The following is a 20,797-nucleotide window of genomic DNA, read 5'->3' as shown; positions in this document are numbered from 1 at the left end:
GCACACGTTTGACGTTCGCTTGCTCTATTCCATTCCGGATCGTCGCCTCGCTCACCAAAAGCTGTCCCCCTTGGACGGTCGCAGATCGAAGAGCACCAATTCAGCATCCTTCCCGCCCGTATTCTTCAACACCAGCCCATCGCCCACCTTGCCCTCCTTGACATACGCACCATCTCCCTCCTTCAGCACGTACTCCTTGCCCCTACCATCCTCAAAACTCACCTGCGCCTCTCCCTTGATACCCATCTCCTTGAACTCGGGATCCTTGTACCCCGATCGCTGAGCTAGGTGGATGTACATCCACCTCTCGTCGCCCTCCTTCGCTGCGGAGTCTGCTCCAATAACGTGGGTCACCTCCTTTCCGGGGCTGACGATGGCGCTTCGCGTCACGAGCGTCGAATGGGACGGAATGGGTGTCCCCTCTGGTAGCAAACCCGTCTTCTTCTGGTCTTCGGAACTAAACGTGCTGATGGGCTTGATCAAGGTCTTCCACGCATCCCTCTTGCTCTCGTCGCTCGCATGCGTGGTATAGTACCTTGGAGCTAAACCGCTCACATCGGGAGTATACCAGATTTGCAAGAAATGCACTTCGCCTTTACCACCGTTCTTCTCGCTATGCCTGATACCTGTGCCGGCAGAGGTGAATTGTACGTCGCCCCGACGGAGGATCTCGGTGTTGCCCATACTGTCCTTGTGCTCGAGCGCACCGTCGAGGACCAGGGAGAAGATCTCCGCTTCCCGGTGAGGGTGCGTCCCGAAACCGGTTCCGGCCGCGACGCGGTCTTCGTTGATGACACGGAGGTTCGAGAAGGACATGTGCGAGGGATCGTAGTAGTTGGCGAAGGAGAAGGTGTGGAAGGTTTTCAACCAGCCATGGTCTGCGTGACCGCGAGCGTGCCATCGACGAGGCGTGACGGAGAGCTTGGCTGCTTGGACGGCGCTCATCGTTGGTGCAGTGGTGGGGTTTGCGATGTTGAGCGTGGTGGTGCGGGTGTAGAGCAGGGCCACGAGGAGAGCTGCGATGCTGATGAGCGCGACGAACGGCGTTATACTGGTTTTGGCTTGTGCTTGTGTCGCTGATTGCGTTTGTGATTGGGACATCAAGATTGATGGTAGTCGGAAGCGATGGCTTATATGCCCTTCGAGAGAAGGCCAAGAAGGCTGCACAATGTTCGTTGACAGCGGCCTTTGAAGCATGAAATCCTCCTGTCCGTGCATCGAAGGGCAGCAACGGGGATAGCCGCGCTTTGGACAGACACGCCTAAAATCCGAAGCTTAATCCGAGAGTTCGGATTTTCGCCAACTGTGTGAGATCGTGGCTGCGATGGAGGCTGTCCTCTCGGATCATCATCCCGTTCGTACGGAGCTACGGCTTCGGTCACGGACTTTCGCACGACGATGCTGCTGAGGTTAGATACAGACACAGATAGAAATACATGACATTCGCATCAGATCGAGCCAGGGGTGACGGATCCTTCTAGCAGCTACGAGAAGCCTCTGCCTTTCTCAAGCAGCAATCATCCTTCCGTTGGCCGCTGCTGCCGCTCCCTTGTTACCCTTCTTCCTGCTCGCCGCTGCTCCGCCCTGCAGGGCAACATTCTCCTTGTCCGCCTCATCGCTCGCCGTCGTCCTGTTCGCGTTGACCGTCCTCTCCACCAGACTGGTTCCATCCCTGAACCTCGCCTTGAAGAGCACGTTGGCGTTCGTAAACAAGCCCTCCTTGAGCGAGACAACAATGAACTGACTGCCCCGGAACCGATTCCTGAACAGCTGACCGATGTGCTGTGTGTGGCTCAAATCCAGCGCCGCATCGATCTCGTCCAAGATGTACATGGGCGCAGGCTTGAACTGCAGCAGACTCATGATGAGTGACAGGGCGATCAGACTCCTCTGACCACCCGAAAGCTCGGTGAGACTTTGCTTCCACACCGTGCCCAGACGAACCTTGACCTCGAGCCCCTGCGTCAGATCCTGGTTCTCGGGCGGCTGCAGCTTGGCATAGTTGCCCGGCAGAAGCTCGCCAAAGATGGAGCCAAAGTCGGCATTGACCTTCTCCCAGGTGTTCTGAAGCGCGTCGCGCTTGTACCGGTCGAGCTCGGTGATGGTGTCCTCGATCTTGTCCTTGTCCTTGAGCACGGTGGAGAGCATCGTCTTGAGCGTCGACTCCTTCTTCTCGACACCCTCGATCATCGAGAGCACCTTGGGGTTCACTTTCTTGCGCATCCCCTGCTGCGTCTCCTCGAGCTTCTTGCATCGCTTGCGCACCTCGGTCATGTTGTGCTTGCCAAAGTCGTACACGGATCCGGCTTGGCCGAAGAAACGCTGTTCGGACTGGATCCACTCGAACTGGTTCTCGAGCTGCTGGATCAGCTTGGCGTAGCCGGCGACTTCGCCCGTCAGCTTCTCGTGGTCGTGCGTGAGCTGCTTGACCGCCAGAGCGCCGTCGGCGATCTCTTGCTTCTTGGACTTGAGCGCACTTCGCAGCGCCGCCAGCTCGTCGTCGTATCCAGACAGCGTCGCGCGCTCCTGGGTCAACTTCGCCTCGACCTTGTCTACATCGGCTTGTAGCTCCTCGAGCTTGGCTTGCATGTCGGCGAGCTCAGCTTCGACCTTCTTGATAGCACGTTCGCCGTCGCGGATCGTCTTTTCGCAGGTGGTGATCTCGGCACGCGTCTGCTCGAGCTCGAGCTCCAAGGTCCGCACCTCGCCCTGGCGCGCCTTGATGTCACCGCTTCGCTTCTGCACTTCGGCCTTCTTGCGCTTGATCTCGGCTTTGAGCTGGTCGAGCTTCGAGTCCTTGTTCTTGTCGAATTCTTCCATCTCCTTTTCGAGTCGCTTGGCCTCCTTGCCCGCGGTTTGTTGGCGCTGCTTGGCTGCGTCGATAGCCTCCTTGAGCTCGACAATCGAGGCTTTCGCCTTCTCAACTTCGCCGATGATGCGCGTTGCATTCGAGCCACTGATCTGCGACTCGAGCAATGTTACTTGATGGCGTTTGAGGTCGAGGTCACGCTTGGCCTTGGTGAATGATGCGATCTGTGCCTTGGACGACTGGATCTCTGATTCAACTTTACCGAGCTCGAGCTTGGCCTCCTTGAGCGCCCTGTCGATCTTGATGAGATCCTGCATCTTGACCAGCACGTTGCCCGAGTTGGGCTTGGAGCCACCCGACAGTGTTCCTGTAGGATCGTAGACGTCGCCATCGAGGGTCACCGACTTCATGCGCACGGCATTGTCGAAGGTGACACGTCTGGCCGTAGCTGCGTCGGCGCAGATGAGCGTGTTGCCAAAGACATACTCCATGGCCTTGCTCACGTCGTCGTCGTAGCCCACCAGCGTCAAGGCGAGGTCGACCTTGCCCGGTGCCAGCTTTTGCGCTGCGCCCACCTTCTCAGCACTTGCAACAAAGGCGCTGATCTTGTTTAGCGGGATCAGGGTGACACGCTTCCTGAGACCACCGTTCTTCAAGAGGCTGGAGCCCACCTTCTCATCCTCGACCACGACGTTGTAGAGTCGCCCACCAGCGCAAATCTCGAGCGCCGTCGAGTACTTGTGCTTGTCCTGGTCGAGCTGGATGAGCGACGCGACCAGACCCTTGACGCGCGATCGGTCAAAGTTGGGCTCGGGATCCGTGTATCGGAAGTCCATGCCGGCCAGCTTGGAGCTGAGTCCCTCCTTGCGTTCGAGCAGATCCGCAACGCGGCGGCTCCACTCGGCTTTGGACTGAAGCATCGACTTTTCCTTTTCGTCATCCCAGCCGAGCTTCTGCATGTGTGCCTCGAGCTGTTGTACCGCGGAGCGAGACGTCTCGAGCTCGTTCATGAGACCGGCAGCGTCCTTCTGCGCCTTCTTGGCGAGTGGCTCCTTCTGCTTGACTTCCTTCTCGAGATGGCCGATGCGCAGCTTGGACTGCTCGATCTCGGTGCTGGCGGCAGTTTCTTCGGCCCGTGCGGTGGCGATCTGCCCCATGTAGCCACCAGCAGAGCTCTCGCCCCCCTTGGACTTGGAGGACGAAGCCATACCGGTGAGCAAGGTCTGCAAGAGCTCGTCTTGCTTGTTGACATCAGCCACTGCGCCGTCGTAGTCGGCTTTAAGCTTGGAGAACGAGCTCGACACGTCAATGAGTTGTTCCTCCTTTTCCTTGATCGATTCGTGCAGTGCCTCGAGCGAAGCTTGATCTGCCTGCAGCTTCTTGCGCTCCTCCTCTACAGAGCCGATCTTGAGGTCGACATTGGTCTTGCGCTTGACGAGGTCGTGCTGGAGCTCTTTGCTCTGGTTGACGAGCGCCTGAAGTTTGCCGCCCTTGGTCATCTCAGCCTCCTTCTTCTTCTCGATTTGAGCGAGCTCCTTGTCGATGCTCTCGATCTGTCGCTTGAGCGCCTTGGCCTCGTCCTCGCGGTCTTGTACGTCTTGCGACTTTTGATCGACGAGCGCCTTCTTCTCTTCGTACCGAGCGCAGTTCTGCTGCCATTCGTACGCTTTGGCGAGACGTGTGAGACGATCAAGCTCCGTGCTGGCTTTCTGATACTCGAGGAACGAGCGCTTCTCCTCCCTGAGCTTGTCGAGCTTGGGTGTGATTTCCTCCTCGAGCAGTGCTGTGATCTCCTTGACCTTTTGGTCCTTCTTGGACATGGTCTTGATGGCCTTGTCCTTGCGATCCTCGAACATGCGCGTGCCTGCTGCCTCCTCGATCATGGAGAGGATTTCTGCTGGCTTCATGTTGAGCACCTTTGTGATCTTTCCCTGCATGATGAGGAAGTTGGGGTTGTTGATGTTGAGCTGCACACTCTGGAACATATTCTGCACCGCCTGTTGCGTCGCTTTGTGACCATTGATGAGGTACTTGCTGAGACCGCCCATTGCGATCTGACGCGTGACGGTGATCTGGGGGCAGTTCTCGAACGAGACGGGCGACTTGCTGCGATCGGTATTGTCAAAGACGATGGTGACCGAGGCCTTGGTGATACCTGCCTGACCACGCTTGTAGATGAGATCTTGGAGGTTGCTGGCACGGACGGCTGTGAGATTGGTGATACCGAGCACGAAGCAGATCGAGTCAAGAATGTTGGATTTGCCGGACCCATTGAGACCGGTGATGGCATTGAAGGACGCATCGAAGCCGGAGACGTGCGTGCGCACGGGGTACGACTTGAAGCCGTCGATGATGAGTTCCTCGATGCGCATCTTTGCCGCTTTCTGATGTCACTTTTCGTAGAAAGACGGTGATGTACGGGAGCAATTGGACCACGCTAATGTAGCGAGGTAGTTGTGGTGATCACGGGAGCTGTGCCGTTACGCCGTAATTGCTTTGTAGCCAATGTTGGCCGTCTTTGTGTGGGTTTAGGCGCCCGACGGTGAATGATGCTAGTTGTTTGACTGTCCTGTTCAAGCGGTTGAGGTCATGGCCTCTTGTCGATGCCTTGGTGGCGCGTTGGATCGAAGTCTGACGGGACGATGGTTGCAAGAGATGCAAGGTCGTGACGAGAGTCGGCTGAGCCAACAGAGTGTTGATCTCGACTTTTTCGAGCGCGCGACTGTGACTCTGCTCTTGAGGCCCTCAGCTGCTCTCTCCGCGAGAGACCAACACCGACACGCGCTGTTTGCTGCAGGTCGCTGGCTCGGCTGAACTGAAAGTTTAGCAACAGCACACCGCAGTCAAACGCGCGGCTCAGCTAATTTCAATCTTGTTTATTCGAGTCACGTGAGCAAAAGGGGTAATCGTCGGTCTAACAAACTTCAAAATCTCGAGAAGGCTTCGGCTGTCGACAAGTGACATCACGCAACCCGTTCAGACGGTGCCATGGCTCAATGGAGAACCGTCTTGCACTGCATATCACCCGTCAGAGCTTGAAGACACCAATCGCCTGCTGAATGCCGTCGTAGACGACAGTGTTGTCCGCTGGGACATACTGTTTGGTAATCAGCTTGATCGCTTCCTGTGCCACCACGCCGCCCATCAATGCAGTCGTGGGAGGCAAGCTTGCGTCGCCTGACCGCACGAGTTCCTGCACGCTGTGCTCGATCTTGTCCCATTCGTCCCCCTCTTCTTCAATGCCATATTTGCTGGTAGCGAGCTTCTTTGCGATGTCCAGCAACACTGACTCGTCCTTCGAGGTGTCCTGGCCCGCAGTAACATCGTGCATCTTGACATCCTTGACACTAAACTCGGCGTCGCCGGTGGGTGTGACCGACTTTTGCCTTTTCGCGGCTCGCTCGCCATCGGACGATGCTTCGAGGTCGATGCCGTTGGTGAAGTACGACTTTGGGGAGATCGAGCTCGTCGTTGATGCAGACGAAGGATGTGAGACGCCCGCGTATCGGCCGTGCTGCTCCAGGAACTGATCTGCTGCTGCCAGAGCGATGTGATGTTGGAATGTGGAAGGGTTGACTGGATCCATGAAGGCGAACATCGCGACTTCTTGATTCGGAGCCTCGTATCTCTGCCTCTGGCTGCGACCCCTGATCAACTTGAGGTATGCGGCGTGCTTGACGAACGCCTCGATCTCGTCATCAGCGATGTTACCCTCAACACCGGCCGACTTGCAAGTCTGTCCTACGAGCTCTTTGAACTGCGCCAAGTCCTGCAGCGACTTGGTCCTATACGTGTTTTGCAACTTGATATAGCCGGACGAGGTCGCCTTCATATCGGGTATCGAGCCGGACAGCGGCAGCGATTGCGTCGGTGAAGCTGCCACGAACTCGCGTAGTGCTCGCACCAGGATCCAGAAGTTGGTCGACGATGCAGTGACATTGGTGCACGCATCGTCTTTGAACATGGCTTGCACCTCGTCTGGCACGCCCCCGCCGCCAACTCCATTCGATGCGAGCGGTCGCCAGAGATGCTTGCCGAGTGCAGAGACCGCCTCGTCAAAGTTCTCTGCGTCAGGGTTGCCAGCGAGCCGCGATGCGTTGATTTGCTTGACAAAGGCATCGCGGTTGGCGGATGTGGGCAGCTTCCCCTCGTTGGCGGTCTGCCACTCGACCAGCTTCTTGATGAGGATGACAGGGAAGGGGATGTGGCTATGCTCCATGGTATCGCTTGTGTTGAGGTCGAATTGCTGGGCGAGATCGAGCAGTTCTGGGAATGGTCTTGTGATTCTGAGGTCGACCACGCTGTCCGGATGTGTCTCGATGATGCCAAGCTCCTCCAAGCTGATCTGCATCTCTGCCAGCATGCCGGCAGTGCGGACTCGGAGCAGTGGCACTTGCGGCGATGGTGGCTGCAGCGACCACAAGGCGTCCGAGAGAGCCAGGTCGAAGGATATTGACTGATTGACAGAGATGACCAAAGTGAAGCCAGCAAAGAAGCTGGGATCTGAGTGCAGGAGAGACGCAGGATTCGCAAGCTTTGCCTCCGAGGCGACGCTGGTGTTCATCTCTGTAAGAAGACGGCACATCTCTTCGGCTGCATACTTTCCCTCGCTCTCGCCGGGCTGCAGGAAGAAGTTGACGCCGAGGTCGGCGCCGTTGACGATCGCATCGTCGAGCAGAACGAAGCAGCCGATGCCTGGCAGCACCAGGTTCTTGAGAATCTGTGCTGAGAGCGCCGAGGCTCCGACGACAAGAAGTCGGGACTTCTCGAGTGACGACTGCCCCGAAGAAGCCCACAGTCGCAACTGTCTATCGTATCGTTGTGTGTGTGCGGAAGGTCGTTGGCTGGTGATGCTCGAGTCTGTTGCTTGGAGCGGGTCCACGCCTATGCTCGACATCTTGATGGAGCTATCAGCGTATCGAAGCTGTCTGCGATGGACTGCGAACTGTCAATGCTATGCGCAGAAGGTGAGCGTCGTTCTTTGAACTGAGCAGATGGTGGGGCAGGATCGAGCTCATTAGCTGAAGAGGTGGAGGCGCAGCAGCTTTTTTAGCACAGGCCACCGCGCTTCCTTCTTGAAAGCGTCCCGCCAACTTGCGTCGTTTCCTCGATTTCGACACGCGAGAACCTCGAAGTTTGCCGTGCAGGACAGGAAAGTGTTGGTCTCTCGTGAACCCTGAATTCAACAAAGTTCTGTTCTTGCTCGCTACTCTCATCATACCATGCGCTGACACAATGGCCACAAGCGCACAGCACCGAGACGCTGCCGCCAGCGCATCGTCAAGGTCCAATGCCAGCAGCTCAGCGACAGAGACTCGCAAGGTCTCCTTCCAGCAGCCGTCAGGATCAGCGCCGAGCCGGTCGTCTTCGTCAGCACACCCAACGTCCTCTTCATCAAGGTCGGCAACCGCCACATCAAGCTCTCAAGCGTACTCAGCATACTCAGGCGCGACCCGTCGCCATTCTCTGTTCGGCACAGAGGACAGAGTGGTGCTCGACATTGGCAGTCGATACTCGAAGTTGGGGTTTAGCGGCGAGCCTCGACCTCGAGCCATCGTCCCCTCGGTCAGCTTCTCTCAGCCATCGACATCGTATCTCCGTCTCGACACCTCGTCGCCCTCACTGGAGCCATACATCAGCGAAGAGACGCTGTGGGACCTGGACTTTGAGCGATGTGCCGACGATCAGCTCCGTCGAGGCAAGCGGGCGCTTTTGCTCGCCCAGCTGACCCAGCTGCTACGCAATGCTTTCACTCAGCACCTCATGGTCGATCCCAAGCAGAGAAAGGTCCTCGTCGTTGAGAATCCAATGCTGCCGAACGCGGTCAAAGAGATGCTGCTCAAGGTGCTCTTCAACAATCTGCAGGTGCCATCGGTGTCGTTCGTCCCGGCGCCATTGCTCAGCCTGTTGGCGGTGGGTAGGATCACGGGGCTCGTCCTCGAAGTCGGCTTCTTGGAGTCCACTCTAACGCCAGTCTACTACGGAAGACCATTGGAGAGCTACAGTGTCTCGAGCACACGAGCTGGCAAACGGCTGAATGCGAGGCTGCGGCTTCTGCTGTTGCGATACGGTAAATTCGTGGCTGCGCAGAACAGCCTGCAAGACTCTGCGAAACCACTTCGAGAGCGAACGCATCCGATCGATCCAGCGCTGCTTACAGATGATCGAGTCGAGCAGATCAAGGCCAAGGCGCTGTTCGTCCGCTCGAACAAAGAGGTCGTCGACGGACTCGAGGACTTGTTCGCCGATCTGGAACTCGAGTCAATGGACTCGCCAGCCGAGTCAATCAGGATTCAAGAAGGCTCGGCCGCCGAGATTCGTAAGAGATACTCGTCTTCATCGACCGCAACACCCTTTACTTTCGCGGTATCGCCGGACTCTGTTGATCCGAACGGCACGGCCTCACTCATACAGAGCATCGCGGCTCCAAGCACCGCATCGAGCTCTAGCCTGACGGCAACAGCGGCATCTACCAAGGGCCAGGTCTCGGGCGTCATTGCGATACCTGGATGGGTGCGCGAGCGAGCAGCCGAGCTTCTCTTTGAGAAAGGCGACGCCGACGATCCCGGACTGGTCGAGATGACAGTGACAGCCATATCGAAGCTGCCGATCGATCTGCGTCGTACCATGTGCGAGAACGTGTTGGTGTCAGGAGGCACAGCCATGCTTCCTGGCTTTGCGAATCGATTCCGAACACAATTCGTACTAGCGATCGAGCAGGCTGAACGACCAGGTGGACAGCTGTCGATCGAGAGACACGCGCGACGACTCAAGGCGGACCTCAAAGGTGAAGAGACGGACAGGGCAGAAGGAAAAGGCCTACACAGCTCGGTGGCTGTGCTGAACGACCCGTGGCCTGACCTATCGCAGAGCAGTAGCAGAGGCAAGAAGGGCAGCGAGGGAGGAACAGCGCCAGCATTCGCGGCGAATCTCCTGCCGTGGATGGGCGCCTCGTTGGCAGGCGCGCTGAAGACGAACGCTCTCAATGCAGTATCGCGCGAAGCTTACGATGAGGCCACCAAGCCGATTCAAGGCGAAGCAGAAACAAAGGCGGACACAGAAGAAGCCGGCAAGGAGAAAGAGAAGGGGGCAGAAAAGCAGAAAAGACCGGCGATGCCAGCGCCGAACAAACGAGGCTCGTTCGTAGGCGTAGTGGGTGGACTCGAGACAGGTGCATATGGAGGGCTCGCTGCTGTGAGTAGGCACTTGATCGGCGTGCCAGGGTCAAGCCCAGTCAAGGGGTCGGCTGCTGCGAGGTCTGCACTGGAGTCAGGTGGCAATGACTCAGAGTGATTGTGACGATGCTTTCGAGAAACGTCTGCAGAACTGGCGAATAGAGACATCACAGGCCGATCCAATAGCAGGTGTTGAGTGGAGTGAAATGCTGTGAATGGGAAATGTGATTTCGGATCCAGCCGTTGTTGCTCTTCTAATGAGCGGGAATGGCGTGAGAATGAAGTCTGATGCTGATGTTACAAGGAGGCTCGCGGAGGAGCCGATGTGCTTTTTGAAGAAACGTCGCCGTGTCGGGTCGTGCGTCTACTCGGTGATCTTGGCAAGGATCTCAGAGTCACGGATGAGCAGGTACTCGTCCTCGCCCACCTTGATCGAGTTGCCGCCCCAGCTAGGAAGGAGCACCTTGTCACCGGACTTGACCGAAGTGGGGACCACCTTGCCGTCCTTGTCAGGAGCACCGGGGCCAGTGGCGATGACGCTGGCCTCAGGAAGGGGCGACGAGGCGGCAGACGAGGGAATGAAAAGACCGGACGAGGTCTTGGTCTCGGGCTTGAAGCGCTGGACAAGGACGCGGTCGAGCAGCGGGACGACCGACTTGATGGAGCGAATGGTAGACTGGGTGGCCTATTGTACCAGAGAATGAGTAATACGAGCCGATGTAGACGCAGCGTAGGAGTGTGTCGGATGATGCGACGAGACGGGTTGGTGTGGAATCGGAAGAGAAGTGAGTCAGAGCTATCATTCTGAAGGCATTGCCATTTAGCGAGGTCTCTGCTCCCCGGCCATACGAAAGCGAGGACGGCGCTAGGCGCGCCGCTATTGATCAGACTACGTACCATTGTGAAAGCTGGTATTGACGAGGGATCGAGGAGAATGGGTGACGAAGTGAGAAGATGGTGAGGGTGATCTGGCTTGGATCCAGAAGAAAGCGACACACCGTATTGGGCTGGCTCACTCGGCTCAAAAAACAAGCTCGGAACCCGGAAAGTACTCGCCGCCGTCCTCGCAAGACAGCTTCACCTCTCTGATGGCTACGCACGACTCGCGGGAACAACTGAGGTCTATGTTGCTCGCGGAGCCAGTATGGATTTGCAGAGAATAAGGCTAAGGTGCTGTCCATGATGCGTTGGGGTGGGACAGCATCTGCATCGCCAGTCTGGAAGCTTCGAGAGCTAGAAGAAGTTGGTCTCAAGGGTGCAACAGCAACACGCTGTCCGCTAAGCCCGCCGCTGTAGCTTTTGCGGAGAAGGCTCAGATCGGGCCAAACCGTGGAAATTTCTGTGGCTCAGCACCCAGTCAAATTGAGTAATCCTTCTCTCGGTGAAAGGCCGGCGAAAAAGCAAGGAGAAGCTTGAGGAACAAACCCGAAAACGCTTTCTTCTTCTCTTCTCAAAATTCAAAATTGTGCCAATCGGGAGAGCAGAGGACGAGGATCACCCCTTGTGCTGCGCTCTGTCAAGAGTTGAGCTGACCCTCATCGGGGTGAGAGCGCGGCCCTTTCCGAGAGAAAGAGAGAGAGAGAGAGAGAGAGAGAGCGTTGGCTGAGTGGAAGAAAGTCCATCACTTCGGAAGCAGCGAGCACCGGCTAGAAGAGGGCAAAAAGTCAATTCTTCCAAGGCCAGCCACAGAGCAACCCAGATCTTCTGGAGTGGATAGAGTTGCTCACCCCGCTCAGCTTCAATCTCGATCCTTCCCTTTCCTCACCCTCATCCGTATCCTCACAACCCTCTTTTCCTTCGTCCTTCATCTTCGACTCTTCGCTGTCGTCGATAATCACTGCCAAGGAGGATCACTTTCGACCGTCATACACCCACCCTCACAGTCTTGCCCGCCATGTCTCTTCTCCGCAACGCCGCTACCCCGGCCCGCAAGGCCGCTTCCGCTCAGGGCCGCAGCTTCTCCACATCTCTCGTCAAGAACGCACACAAGGAGGTCAAGTTCAGCAACGATGGTCGCGCCGCCATGCTCAACGGTGTCAACCTCCTCGCCAATGCTGTCTCGGTCACCCTCGGCCCCAAGGGCCGTAACGTCATTATCGAGCAGCCCTTCGGTGGTCCCAAGATCACCAAGGACGGTGTCACCGTAGCCAAGTCCATCACCCTCAAGGACAAGTTCGAGAACCTCGGCGCTCGTCTCGTCCAGGACGTTGCCAACAAGACCAACGAGGTTGCCGGTGACGGTACCACCACTGCCACCGTCCTCGCCCGTGCCATCTACGCCGAGGGTGTCAAGAACGTCGCTGCCGGCTGCAACCCTATGGACCTCCGACGTGGTGTTCAGGCCGGTGTGGACGCTGTCATCAAGTTCCTCGAGACCAACAAGCGTGCCGTAACCACCTCGGCTGAGATCGCTCAGGTCGCCACCATCTCGGCCAACGGCGACAAGCACGTCGGTCAGCTCATTGCCACCGCCATGGAGAAGGTCGGTAAGGAGGGCGTCATCACTGTCAAGGAGGGCAAGACCCTCGAGGACGAGATCGAGATCACCGAGGGCATGCGCTTCGACCGCGGCTACATCTCGCCCTACTTCATCACCGACGTCAAGACCGCCAAGGTCGAGTTCGAGAAGCCCCTCATCCTTCTCTCCGAGAAGAAGATCTCGGCTCTCCAGGACATCCTTCCCTCGCTCGAGGCCGCGGCTCAGGCCCGTCGTCCTCTGCTCATCATTGCCGAGGACATTGACGGCGAGGCCCTCGCTGCCTGCATTCTCAACAAGCTCCGTGGTCAGCTTCAGGTCGCTGCCGTCAAGGCTCCCGGCTTCGGTGACAACCGCAAGAGCATCCTTGGCGATCTCGGCATCCTCACTGGCGCTCAGGTCTTCTCGGACGAGCTCGAGACCAAGCTCGACCGTGCTACCCCCGAGATGCTCGGCACCACCGGCGCTGTCACCATCACCAAGGAGGACACCATCTTCCTCAACGGCGAGGGCGACAAGGACCGCCTCCAGCAGCGATGCGAGCAGATCCGCTCTGCCATCAACGACCCTTCCACCTCCGAGTACGACCGAACCAAGCTCCAGGAGCGTCTCGCCAAGCTTTCTGGCGGTGTTGCTGTCATCAAGGTCGGCGGCTCCTCCGAAGTCGAGGTCGGTGAGAAGAAGGACCGATACGACGACGCTCTCAACGCTACCCGCGCCGCCGTCGAGGCCGGTGTGCTCCCCGGCGGTGGTGTTGCGCTCCTCAAGGCTTCGCTATCGCTCAACGAGGTCGCTACCGCCAACTTCGACCAACAGCTCGGTCTGTCGATGCTCAAGGCTGCTCTTACTCGACCTGCCCGCACCATCGTCGAGAACGCTGGCGAGGAGGGCTCTGTCGTCGTCGGTCGTCTGCTCGAGAAGCCCGGCGAGTTCACCTACGGCTACGACGCTGCCGTTGGCGAGTACAAGGACATGATTGCTGCCGGTATCCTCGACCCCTTGAAGGTCGTCAAGACGGCGCTCCAGGATGCTTCGGGTGTCGCCTCGTTGTTGACCACCTCGGAGTGCTGCATCGTTGAGGCTCCTGAGGAGAAGGGCCCTGCTGGCGGCATGGGCGGTGGCATGGGCGGCATGGGTGGTATGGGCGGCATGGGCGGCATGTTCTAAGCTCTCATCCTCCCAAATGGAAACAACAAAAGGACGTCGACGTCTACATGCATCGCATCACACCTCAGTGACCCTCTTTCCCCTTACATCAGTGTATTTCAATAGTATTCCCTTAACTTCATTCGCGCCTCTGTCCGCATCACCGCTCTACTATTATTGTTTGCTTCGAGGTGTGATTTCATGAGGACTGTGAAGCAATTGAAGGTTGAGAAGAACGAGATTGGAGCCAGATCTTGGCACGGGCCAGACGTTCGGCTTGTTTCCGCCTTTTAAGCGCTGCTTCGTCTGCCTCTCCTTCGTCTGCTTGTCCTCCCTTGTGTTCTGACTTGTCCGCTTCGATTGCTTGCTGCTCGTTCCCGACGGGCTCCGCCTGTGCTTCGGACTCGCTGTCGCTGTCGTCGTACGCAACCAAGCCCCCACCGCCTACCTTGTTTGCCTCTGCTTCTGCAGGCTCGACCATCTGTAACGCGGCCTCGTGGGTCATATTACCTTTGCTTGCCTTCAGCGCTTCCCATATCGCATGGCTCTGTGAGTCTTTGTTGGCGTCTTTGCGGAGAAAAGAGAATCGCTCGTCACCACCGTGGTTGGCAAGGATCTTGAGCTCGAGCATCGAAGGATTGGTGGAAGATGCTATGACCTTGGCCGTCTTTTGCATCAGCTCGAACTGCGGCCTGCTCAACGCTGGTGCATCCGCCTTTTCTTTTGTGCCTGTTGAAGCGTCACTGATGGCTTCTGGCGTGGGAGGGGATGGGGATGAAAGAGCTGCCAACCGTGTCGAGCGCTGAGCGTCCAAGGCGGCCCTCGCTTTTGTGTGGGTAAATTGAGCCGCCTCAACATCGGTCAAGCAGAAGAGATCTTCTGTGTCGCTGTCCAGATCTGACCATTCGAGGTCGTCCGCCACGGTCGTCTCTGAGATCTTTGTGCTTTGGGCCGGTCTGGCTGGCAGCTGTGATAGAAGGTGCACAGCATCGTATCGATCGGTCGTCACGGACTGCGTCCCGTCGGCGCTGGTCCATGTGACAAGACGTGAGCCGCAAGAGTCCAGGTCAGTGGAGACCGAAGATTGCTGAAAAGACCGCTTGAGATCATGATCGCGATTGAGGGTGATCTCGTAGGAGCAAGGATGCAGAACGTCGCTCGAAGAGGTCAATCGCGATGAGGAAGCACTGAATATGTGAGCCGTTGAGGAGGATGCGAAGACATCTTCGCCGTCATTCTCCTCTGAGGCATGTCTCGAGAAGCGCTGCCTCTTCGCGGCTGGTCGACTCATCTTCCGATCGATGCTGTCTTGATGAGCATGTTGGGTGCGAGTTGGAACAAGACATGCATGAGCGTCGAGACAGCGTTGGACCCTGAACGGCGAGAAAACTCCACCTCCGAAATCCGAGCTGCCATCTTTCTCGAGAACAAGCCTTCCTTGACAGCCTTCACCACAATCGGATCCACCACGAGCAGACGAGCCAACGCTCAGCAGCAAGCATGTCTGACTTCTACGTTCGGTACTAGTAAGTCGCTGCTCTGTTCAGACTCTCTAACATTTCCAGTGGCAAGAAAAGCTGACCCGCGTCCCTTCACGCACTCCCAACACAGCACCGGCCATCAAGGCAGACACGGCCACGAGTTCCTCGAGTTCGAATACTCCCGCGGTCGACTACGCTATGCGAACAACTCGAACTACCGCAACGACAGCCTGATTCGCAAAGAGAGTAAGTGCGGTAACAACTTCACCCTCCTACAGGTTCGATCTTGGCTTGCTCATCCTGGAAACTTCTTTCTGGTACTTCACCGTGCATCGCAGTGTGGATCAGTCCACTCATGGTAGAGGAGCTACGTCGCATCGTCGACGAAAGCGAGATCATGCAGGAAGACGATGCCAAGTGGCCCAAGAAGAACTCGACGGGCCGACAGGAGCTCGAGGTGCGGTTGGGCAAGGAACACATTTCGTTCGAGGTAAGTAGCCGCTTTGAGCCCCTCCAGAGCCGTTCAAGGCATACTAACAGCTCTGCTACTTTCCTTTTGCGAACACAGACGGCCAAAATCGGCTCGCTGGTCGACGTGCAAGACAGCGACGATCCAGAAGGTCTTCGAGTCATGTACTATCTCGTCCAGGATCTCAAGGTAGGTTCAGCTGCTTCCGCCTCTATGCCGGCTCACAGCTGTTGAATGGCATCACTGACTCTGTTCCCTCTCGCACCATCTCCATCTGGCCACATGCGCATTTCGATGCCCATCAGTGCCTCATCTTCAGCCTCATCTCGTTGCATTTCAAGATCAAGCCCATCGCCTAAACACCGCCGCTAGGCCTCAACACGTACTTTCCTCCGCAACGGCTTCGTGCAACATGTATTTGTACCGTCTTTTTAGCAAGCATTCACTAAACAAGCCTGGGACTCGCATGGCGTGGCAGACTGTATTTGTGAGGCTCTCAGGTGCTATCCAGTCTCCAGTATGAAAAGAGGCTGCGTTGCGTATACGTGAGCCAAAAAGTATGGATCGTGAAAATGGGAGCGCAAAAAGATGGCGCAGAAAATGACATGATCGCTATGCTTCACACTCTTTGGCTGTACTTGCTCTGGCAAAGCCAGAGGCTGTAAGGCCTCTCAGCAAGGTATCTGTTAGGCGCAGATACTGGCCATACAGCTGCAAGAAGTACGTAAGGCATCAAGGCGAGTTGGCTTGACGAAGAAACGCGATTGAAATTCTGGATCGCCGATCCGAGGCGATCGGATGTCAGGCCCATGCTCAAGCCAGGCGCGCGACGCGTCCTCCGCTCTTGTTGTGCCTTGTGATTTTAGAAAAGGGCTCTCGCAAACACAAGACTGCGCGCGCCCTCTTCCTGTCTAAAGTCACACTGGCCTGCGTGAACCGCCTTCCTCTCGCTGCCACACGATGTCTCTACTCATTTCGATACGAGCTGTCCGAACGGGGCCTAGAGATCGACGCCTTTCTTAATCACAGGCTAGCTTGAGCTGTGTGTTGCAAGTAAAGATGAGACAGCGAGGACGAATGTTGGGCAAGCAGAGAGCAAGCAGCAAAACAGCGTCCTGGCTTTCAAGGCTCAGACGAAGAAATTCCGTGCGCTCTGTCCCTTCCTCAAGCTCAAGGCGCACGGCCAGTCTAGCCTATCCCGCCAACGCTCTAAATTTGTATTCTGAAAGACAGCGGGCGAAAGGACTCGAATTGGGGCATGCGTCGCAAATCTTTCCGTTTGTATTCGAGTGTAAATCGCCGCGTTTGAATTTGAGCCAAAAGAGGCCGCACGAGACTGGCCGAGTGGGTGGGCTTCAACTCGAAGCGACGAGGACAAAAGTGCGAGAGAACAACACTTGTCTTGTCTTGTCTTGCCTTGCCTTGACCTGTGGAAGTGGGCGCGCTGGTCTGCTAGCGTGTGTTCGGTCCTCATTCGTGCGTGCGCAGTGTGTCAGTTTGGAAGAGAGAGCCTGCGTGTGTGTGTGTGTGTATCTCTGCCTGTCTCGAGTCTCGCCCGTCCGCCGCCGCCGCCTCTCAGTCCAACACTTTTGCGAGCGCAGACACAGGTGCCCAGTGTGAATTTCTCTCTTTCTGCCAGTTCAGCCCGTAATCGCGCCCCGCTCCCTTTCAAGTGATCACCACCACCATCCTCTACCTCTGCGACCTTCATCCCCGGCCCGCGACCTACACTTCACCACCTTTCGGTTTCGACATCAGGCGCAAGTTCCTTTCTTGGGTCCCTTTGCGTCACCTACAGTAAGCTGTAAGTGCATCATCGATAAAGGCACCACAAACAGGCAGGCGATCAAAACGAGACGAGCGACCGCTCAGCAGTCAGGCCAGTTCAAAGCCTTATCATCTCACCCCGGCGAATGTAGACGACCACCACTCAGTCGTCCTCGCTCCTCGAACGGATTCCGACATCAGCATCCCCCGGCCAAAGGAGGCATAGACACGCGTCGCCACTGGCTCGAGTGTTTGGAATGTCTCGATCGTGGAGACGCATCACGGCTCAGGCAGGGCGGAGCGTCCTCAGGTCACGGAAGATTGTATCTGGGGAGAAGCAGATCCAAAAGCAGGGACAGGTCTACAGCACCGACTTGCAGGCAGTCGGGTCGGCTCGTGGCGAGGATGATGGATCATTGCAGCATTGTAGGACCACTCGACCTCAGCCAACCACGATTATAGATGAGCTTTCGCATTCGTCATCGTCTTGATCGCATACCTGCTTGGACTACGACCACGTTCTCTTCCGAATACTTCTGACCTCTCGTTCCGTTTCCCTTCGGCTTCTGCGTGCACAGTCATCAACCAACTCAAGATCCACCTTCGTCCTTTCTTCTAACTCTTCTTCAAGATGCGTGAGATCGGTAAGTGTTCATTGTGCCTTGCGTCTGGTCCGCCGAATATTCTCCGAACGCAATCCACTGACACACTGTCTTGCCTTTGTCTGAAATATGGAACAACTCCATCACCGTACCGCTCCATTTGTGCCTTCGCCACTGCCACCGTCTTTGACCACCAACAGTCCACCTTCAGACCGGTCAGTGTGGTAACCAGGTCGGTACCAAGTTCTGGGAAGTGCTCTCGGACGAGCACGGAATCGACCACAACGGTAACTACATCGGCAACTCGGACGACCAGCTCGCCCGCATCAACGTCTACTACAATGAGGCCAGCGGCAACAAGTACGTGCCCCGTGCCGTTCTCGTCGACCTGGAGCCCGGTACCATGGACTCGACCCGTTCCGGTCCCCTCGGTGGTCTCTTCCGCCCCGACAACTTTGTCTTTGGTCAGTCCGGTGCCGGTAACAACTGGGCCAAGGGTCACTACACCGAGGGTGCCGAGCTCGTTGACTCGGTGCTCGACGTCGTCCGCAAGGAGGCCGAGAACTGTGACATGCTCCAGGGTTTCCAGATCACCCACTCGCTCGGTGGTGGTACCGGTGCCGGCATGGGTACCCTCCTCATCTCCAAGATCCGCGAGGAGTTTCCCGACCGCATGATGGCCACCTTCTCGGTTCTGCCCTCGCCCAAGGTGTCCGACACGGTCGTTGAGCCCTACAACGCTACGCTCTCGGTGCACCAGCTCGTTGAGAACTCGGACGAGACCTTCTGTATCGACAACGAGGCGCTGTACAACATCTGCTTCAAGACGCTCAAGCTCAACGCCCCCACCTACGGCGACCTCAACCACCTGGTCTCGCTCGTCATGTCCGGTGTCACCACCTGCCTCCGATTCCCCGGTCAGCTCAACTCGGACTTGCGAAAGCTCGCCGTCAACATGGTGCCTTTCCCTCGTCTTCACTTCTTCATGGTCGGCTTCTCGCCCTTGACCGCGCGCGGCTCGCAGTCGTACCGTGCCGTCACCATCCCCGAGATCACCCAGCAGGCTTTCGACAGCAAGAACATGATGACGGCCTGCGACACGCGTCTTGGCCGATACCTCACGTGCGCCGCCTACTTCCGTGGTAAGGTTTCGATGAAGGACGTCGAGGACCAGATGCAGAGCTTCCAGCAGAAGCACTCGACCCAGTTCGTCGAGTGGATCCCCAACAACGTGCAGACCGCCCAGTGTGACATTCCCCCTCGTGGCCTCAAGATGTCGGTTACGTTCATCGGAAACTCGACCGCGATCCAGGACGTGTTCAAGCGCATCTCGGAGCAGTTCAGCGCCATGTTCAAGCGCAAGGCTTTCTTGCACTGGTACACGGGCGAGGGTATGGACGAGATGGAGTTCACCGAGGCCGAGTCCAACTTGCAGGACTTGATCGCCGAGTACCAGCAGTACCAGGACGCCACTGCGCTCGACGAGGATATCGAGGGCGAGTACATTGAGGAGGAGGAGCTCGTTCAGGAGTAAATGCGGTCGGACGTGGCGTTAAATGCAGGAGAGAAGCAGATGGACGGTGTAGCAACGACCGAATCTTTGATGCCGTGCTTCGGTTCCCAAAGGAGCGGAGCCGGGTCGAAGGTCGCATCGATGTCGCTGACTGTGCAGCTTGCTTCCTCTGACACCAGATGCCCTGCCTTGATAGCTACCATCAACTTCTTCTCAGATTCCACTTTCTCTTCCTTTCGATCACGACCCACCCTCCGTGATATCCCTTTGAAACACTTTCGATACGATAAAGACCTTTGCCATTCTCCTCTGGTGTGGTGTGATGTCTGCGTCTCAGAGCTCAGACAGTGTGATCAGACTCGTGGCCGGCGCGTTAAGCTGGCGGGCTGTCACGCGTGAATGTGACTAACAATTAGTCAGCTGTCAGCTGGGACACCACAGCCTGTGGGAGACGCGGAGGCGGAAGGCAAAGCTTTCACGTTGAGAATCACCCAAATTGGCCCGCGGATCCCCACGATTTTCCTGACGCCTCGCTCGGCTCTCTGGAAGCTCTTGCTCTTCTTCTCATCTCCGTCCTGAAGAGTGTCCATTGGAAGGCACAATCGATGCCATCAGAGCTCGATCACAATAGACGATATGAAGGTCAGAGCGATTTCTTTACATCAGATGAAACGTGAGCCAAGACTGAGATGCACTCATGTTGAAGCTGCACAGGCACGCTTGCTTTCAGCCAGACGGGCGAACTCGTGGCTGCGAGGAAGATCTCCAAACGCTTTGTTTGCAGTGTGGCAGCCTGGCAGGCCTAAGACTATGAGGTCACGTTTGCCAGGCATTGACCCGCACTCGGAAAGGAAAGCGCACGGCACGCTTTCAAAGGGGGGATTCTTTGAAATATTCAAGCCCAGCCGAGCGTGCATGTGCAGCATCTCCACTCGAATGACGGCTGCTCACAAGCGAGACACAGAGGCGCAATTGTGCCTTTGCTCTCGTCGACTGGGGCATCGTACTGAGCCGCCCAACGACGATCCTCTCCCTCTTGCTTTCCTTCCCCGCTTTCAAGCTTTCCGGGTTCTTCGTCATCGTCGCTTGCGGCACAGCTGCTCGTTCAATTCGGACAAGAAATCTCTCGCTTCTTCCTTTTGTCCATTCGACCGCGACCACCACCACCACCTCCCTCCTCAGGATACCCCTTCGCACGCTCTTGCGACCCCTCACCTGGTGGACAGCAGCCGTCGACGACATCACCATCATCCTTCACAACCGGACGGGACGACAACCGGGCCCTTTACCTGCAGAGATCGACGCATCGGTGCGCACAGCAACTTGCTACCTCGCACTCACTACCGACTGCCAGCTCGA

At 56.9% G+C, this 20,797-nt stretch overlaps 9 protein-coding genes across 9 annotated transcripts; 4 read left to right on the top strand and 5 right to left on the bottom strand.

The window, feature by feature from the left end:
- Nucleotides 1–51: 51 nt before the first annotated feature.
- PSEUBRA_004709 (Pirin, N-terminal domain protein) lies at nt 52–945 on the bottom strand (the record flags this gene model as incomplete). The annotated part of the gene is made up of 1 exon (XM_016438237.1): nt 52–945. One exon carries the CDS (start codon nt 943–945, stop codon nt 52–54), a length of 894 nt encoding a protein of 297 aa, XP_016290687.1.
- Nucleotides 946–1,506: 561 nt separating this feature from the next.
- PSEUBRA_004708 (RecF/RecN/SMC, N-terminal) lies at nt 1,507–5,181 on the bottom strand (the record flags this gene model as incomplete). Its single annotated transcript, XM_016438226.1, has 1 exon — nt 1,507–5,181. The coding sequence occupies one exon, from the start codon at nt 5,179–5,181 to the stop codon at nt 1,507–1,509; it is 3,675 nt and encodes a 1,224-aa protein (XP_016290686.1).
- Nucleotides 5,182–5,837: 656 nt separating this feature from the next.
- On the bottom strand, nt 5,838–7,706 carry PSEUBRA_004707 (Molybdenum cofactor biosynthesis, MoeB; the record flags this gene model as incomplete). Its single annotated transcript, XM_016438218.1, has 1 exon — nt 5,838–7,706. One exon carries the CDS (start codon nt 7,704–7,706, stop codon nt 5,838–5,840), a length of 1,869 nt encoding a protein of 622 aa, XP_016290685.1.
- Nucleotides 7,707–8,044: 338 nt separating this feature from the next.
- On the top strand, nt 8,045–10,102 carry PSEUBRA_004706 (Actin-related protein; the record flags this gene model as incomplete). The annotated part of the gene is made up of 1 exon (XM_059465437.1): nt 8,045–10,102. One exon carries the CDS (start codon nt 8,045–8,047, stop codon nt 10,100–10,102), a length of 2,058 nt encoding a protein of 685 aa, XP_059320445.1.
- A 246-nt stretch (nt 10,103–10,348) lies between these two features.
- Nucleotides 10,349–10,884, bottom strand: PSEUBRA_004705 (Chaperonin Cpn10; the record flags this gene model as incomplete). The annotated part of the gene is made up of 2 exons (XM_016438200.1): nt 10,349–10,669; nt 10,882–10,884. The coding sequence occupies 2 exons, from the start codon at nt 10,882–10,884 to the stop codon at nt 10,349–10,351; spliced, it is 324 nt and encodes a 107-aa protein (XP_016290683.1).
- A 994-nt stretch (nt 10,885–11,878) lies between these two features.
- On the top strand, nt 11,879–13,627 carry PSEUBRA_004704 (Chaperonin Cpn60/TCP-1; the record flags this gene model as incomplete). The annotated part of the gene is made up of 1 exon (XM_016438204.1): nt 11,879–13,627. One exon carries the CDS (start codon nt 11,879–11,881, stop codon nt 13,625–13,627), a length of 1,749 nt encoding a protein of 582 aa, XP_016290682.1.
- Nucleotides 13,628–13,805: 178 nt separating this feature from the next.
- On the bottom strand, nt 13,806–14,897 carry PSEUBRA_004703 (uncharacterized protein; the record flags this gene model as incomplete). The annotated part of the gene is made up of 1 exon (XM_059465429.1): nt 13,806–14,897. The coding sequence occupies one exon, from the start codon at nt 14,895–14,897 to the stop codon at nt 13,806–13,808; it is 1,092 nt and encodes a 363-aa protein (XP_059321552.1).
- A 209-nt stretch (nt 14,898–15,106) lies between these two features.
- On the top strand, nt 15,107–15,915 carry PSEUBRA_004702 (Mago nashi protein; the record flags this gene model as incomplete). Its single annotated transcript, XM_016438212.1, has 5 exons — nt 15,107–15,132; nt 15,218–15,333; nt 15,426–15,577; nt 15,656–15,745; nt 15,862–15,915. The coding sequence occupies 5 exons, from the start codon at nt 15,107–15,109 to the stop codon at nt 15,913–15,915; spliced, it is 438 nt and encodes a 145-aa protein (XP_016290681.1).
- A 2,039-nt stretch (nt 15,916–17,954) lies between these two features.
- Nucleotides 17,955–19,459, top strand: PSEUBRA_004701 (Tubulin/FtsZ, 2-layer sandwich domain protein; the record flags this gene model as incomplete). The annotated part of the gene is made up of 2 exons (XM_016438208.1): nt 17,955–17,967; nt 18,126–19,459. The coding sequence occupies 2 exons, from the start codon at nt 17,955–17,957 to the stop codon at nt 19,457–19,459; spliced, it is 1,347 nt and encodes a 448-aa protein (XP_016290680.1).
- Between the last annotated feature and the right edge of the window lie 1,338 nt (nt 19,460–20,797).

Source organism: Kalmanozyma brasiliensis, assembly GCF_000497045.1.
Source record: "Kalmanozyma brasiliensis GHG001 unplaced genomic scaffold PSEUBRA_SCAF4, whole genome shotgun sequence".
Taxonomy (NCBI): domain Eukaryota; kingdom Fungi; phylum Basidiomycota; class Ustilaginomycetes; order Ustilaginales; genus Kalmanozyma; species Kalmanozyma brasiliensis.
The sequence above is the reverse complement of the archived record's forward strand: the minus strand, read 5'-3'. Positions and strand labels throughout refer to the sequence as shown.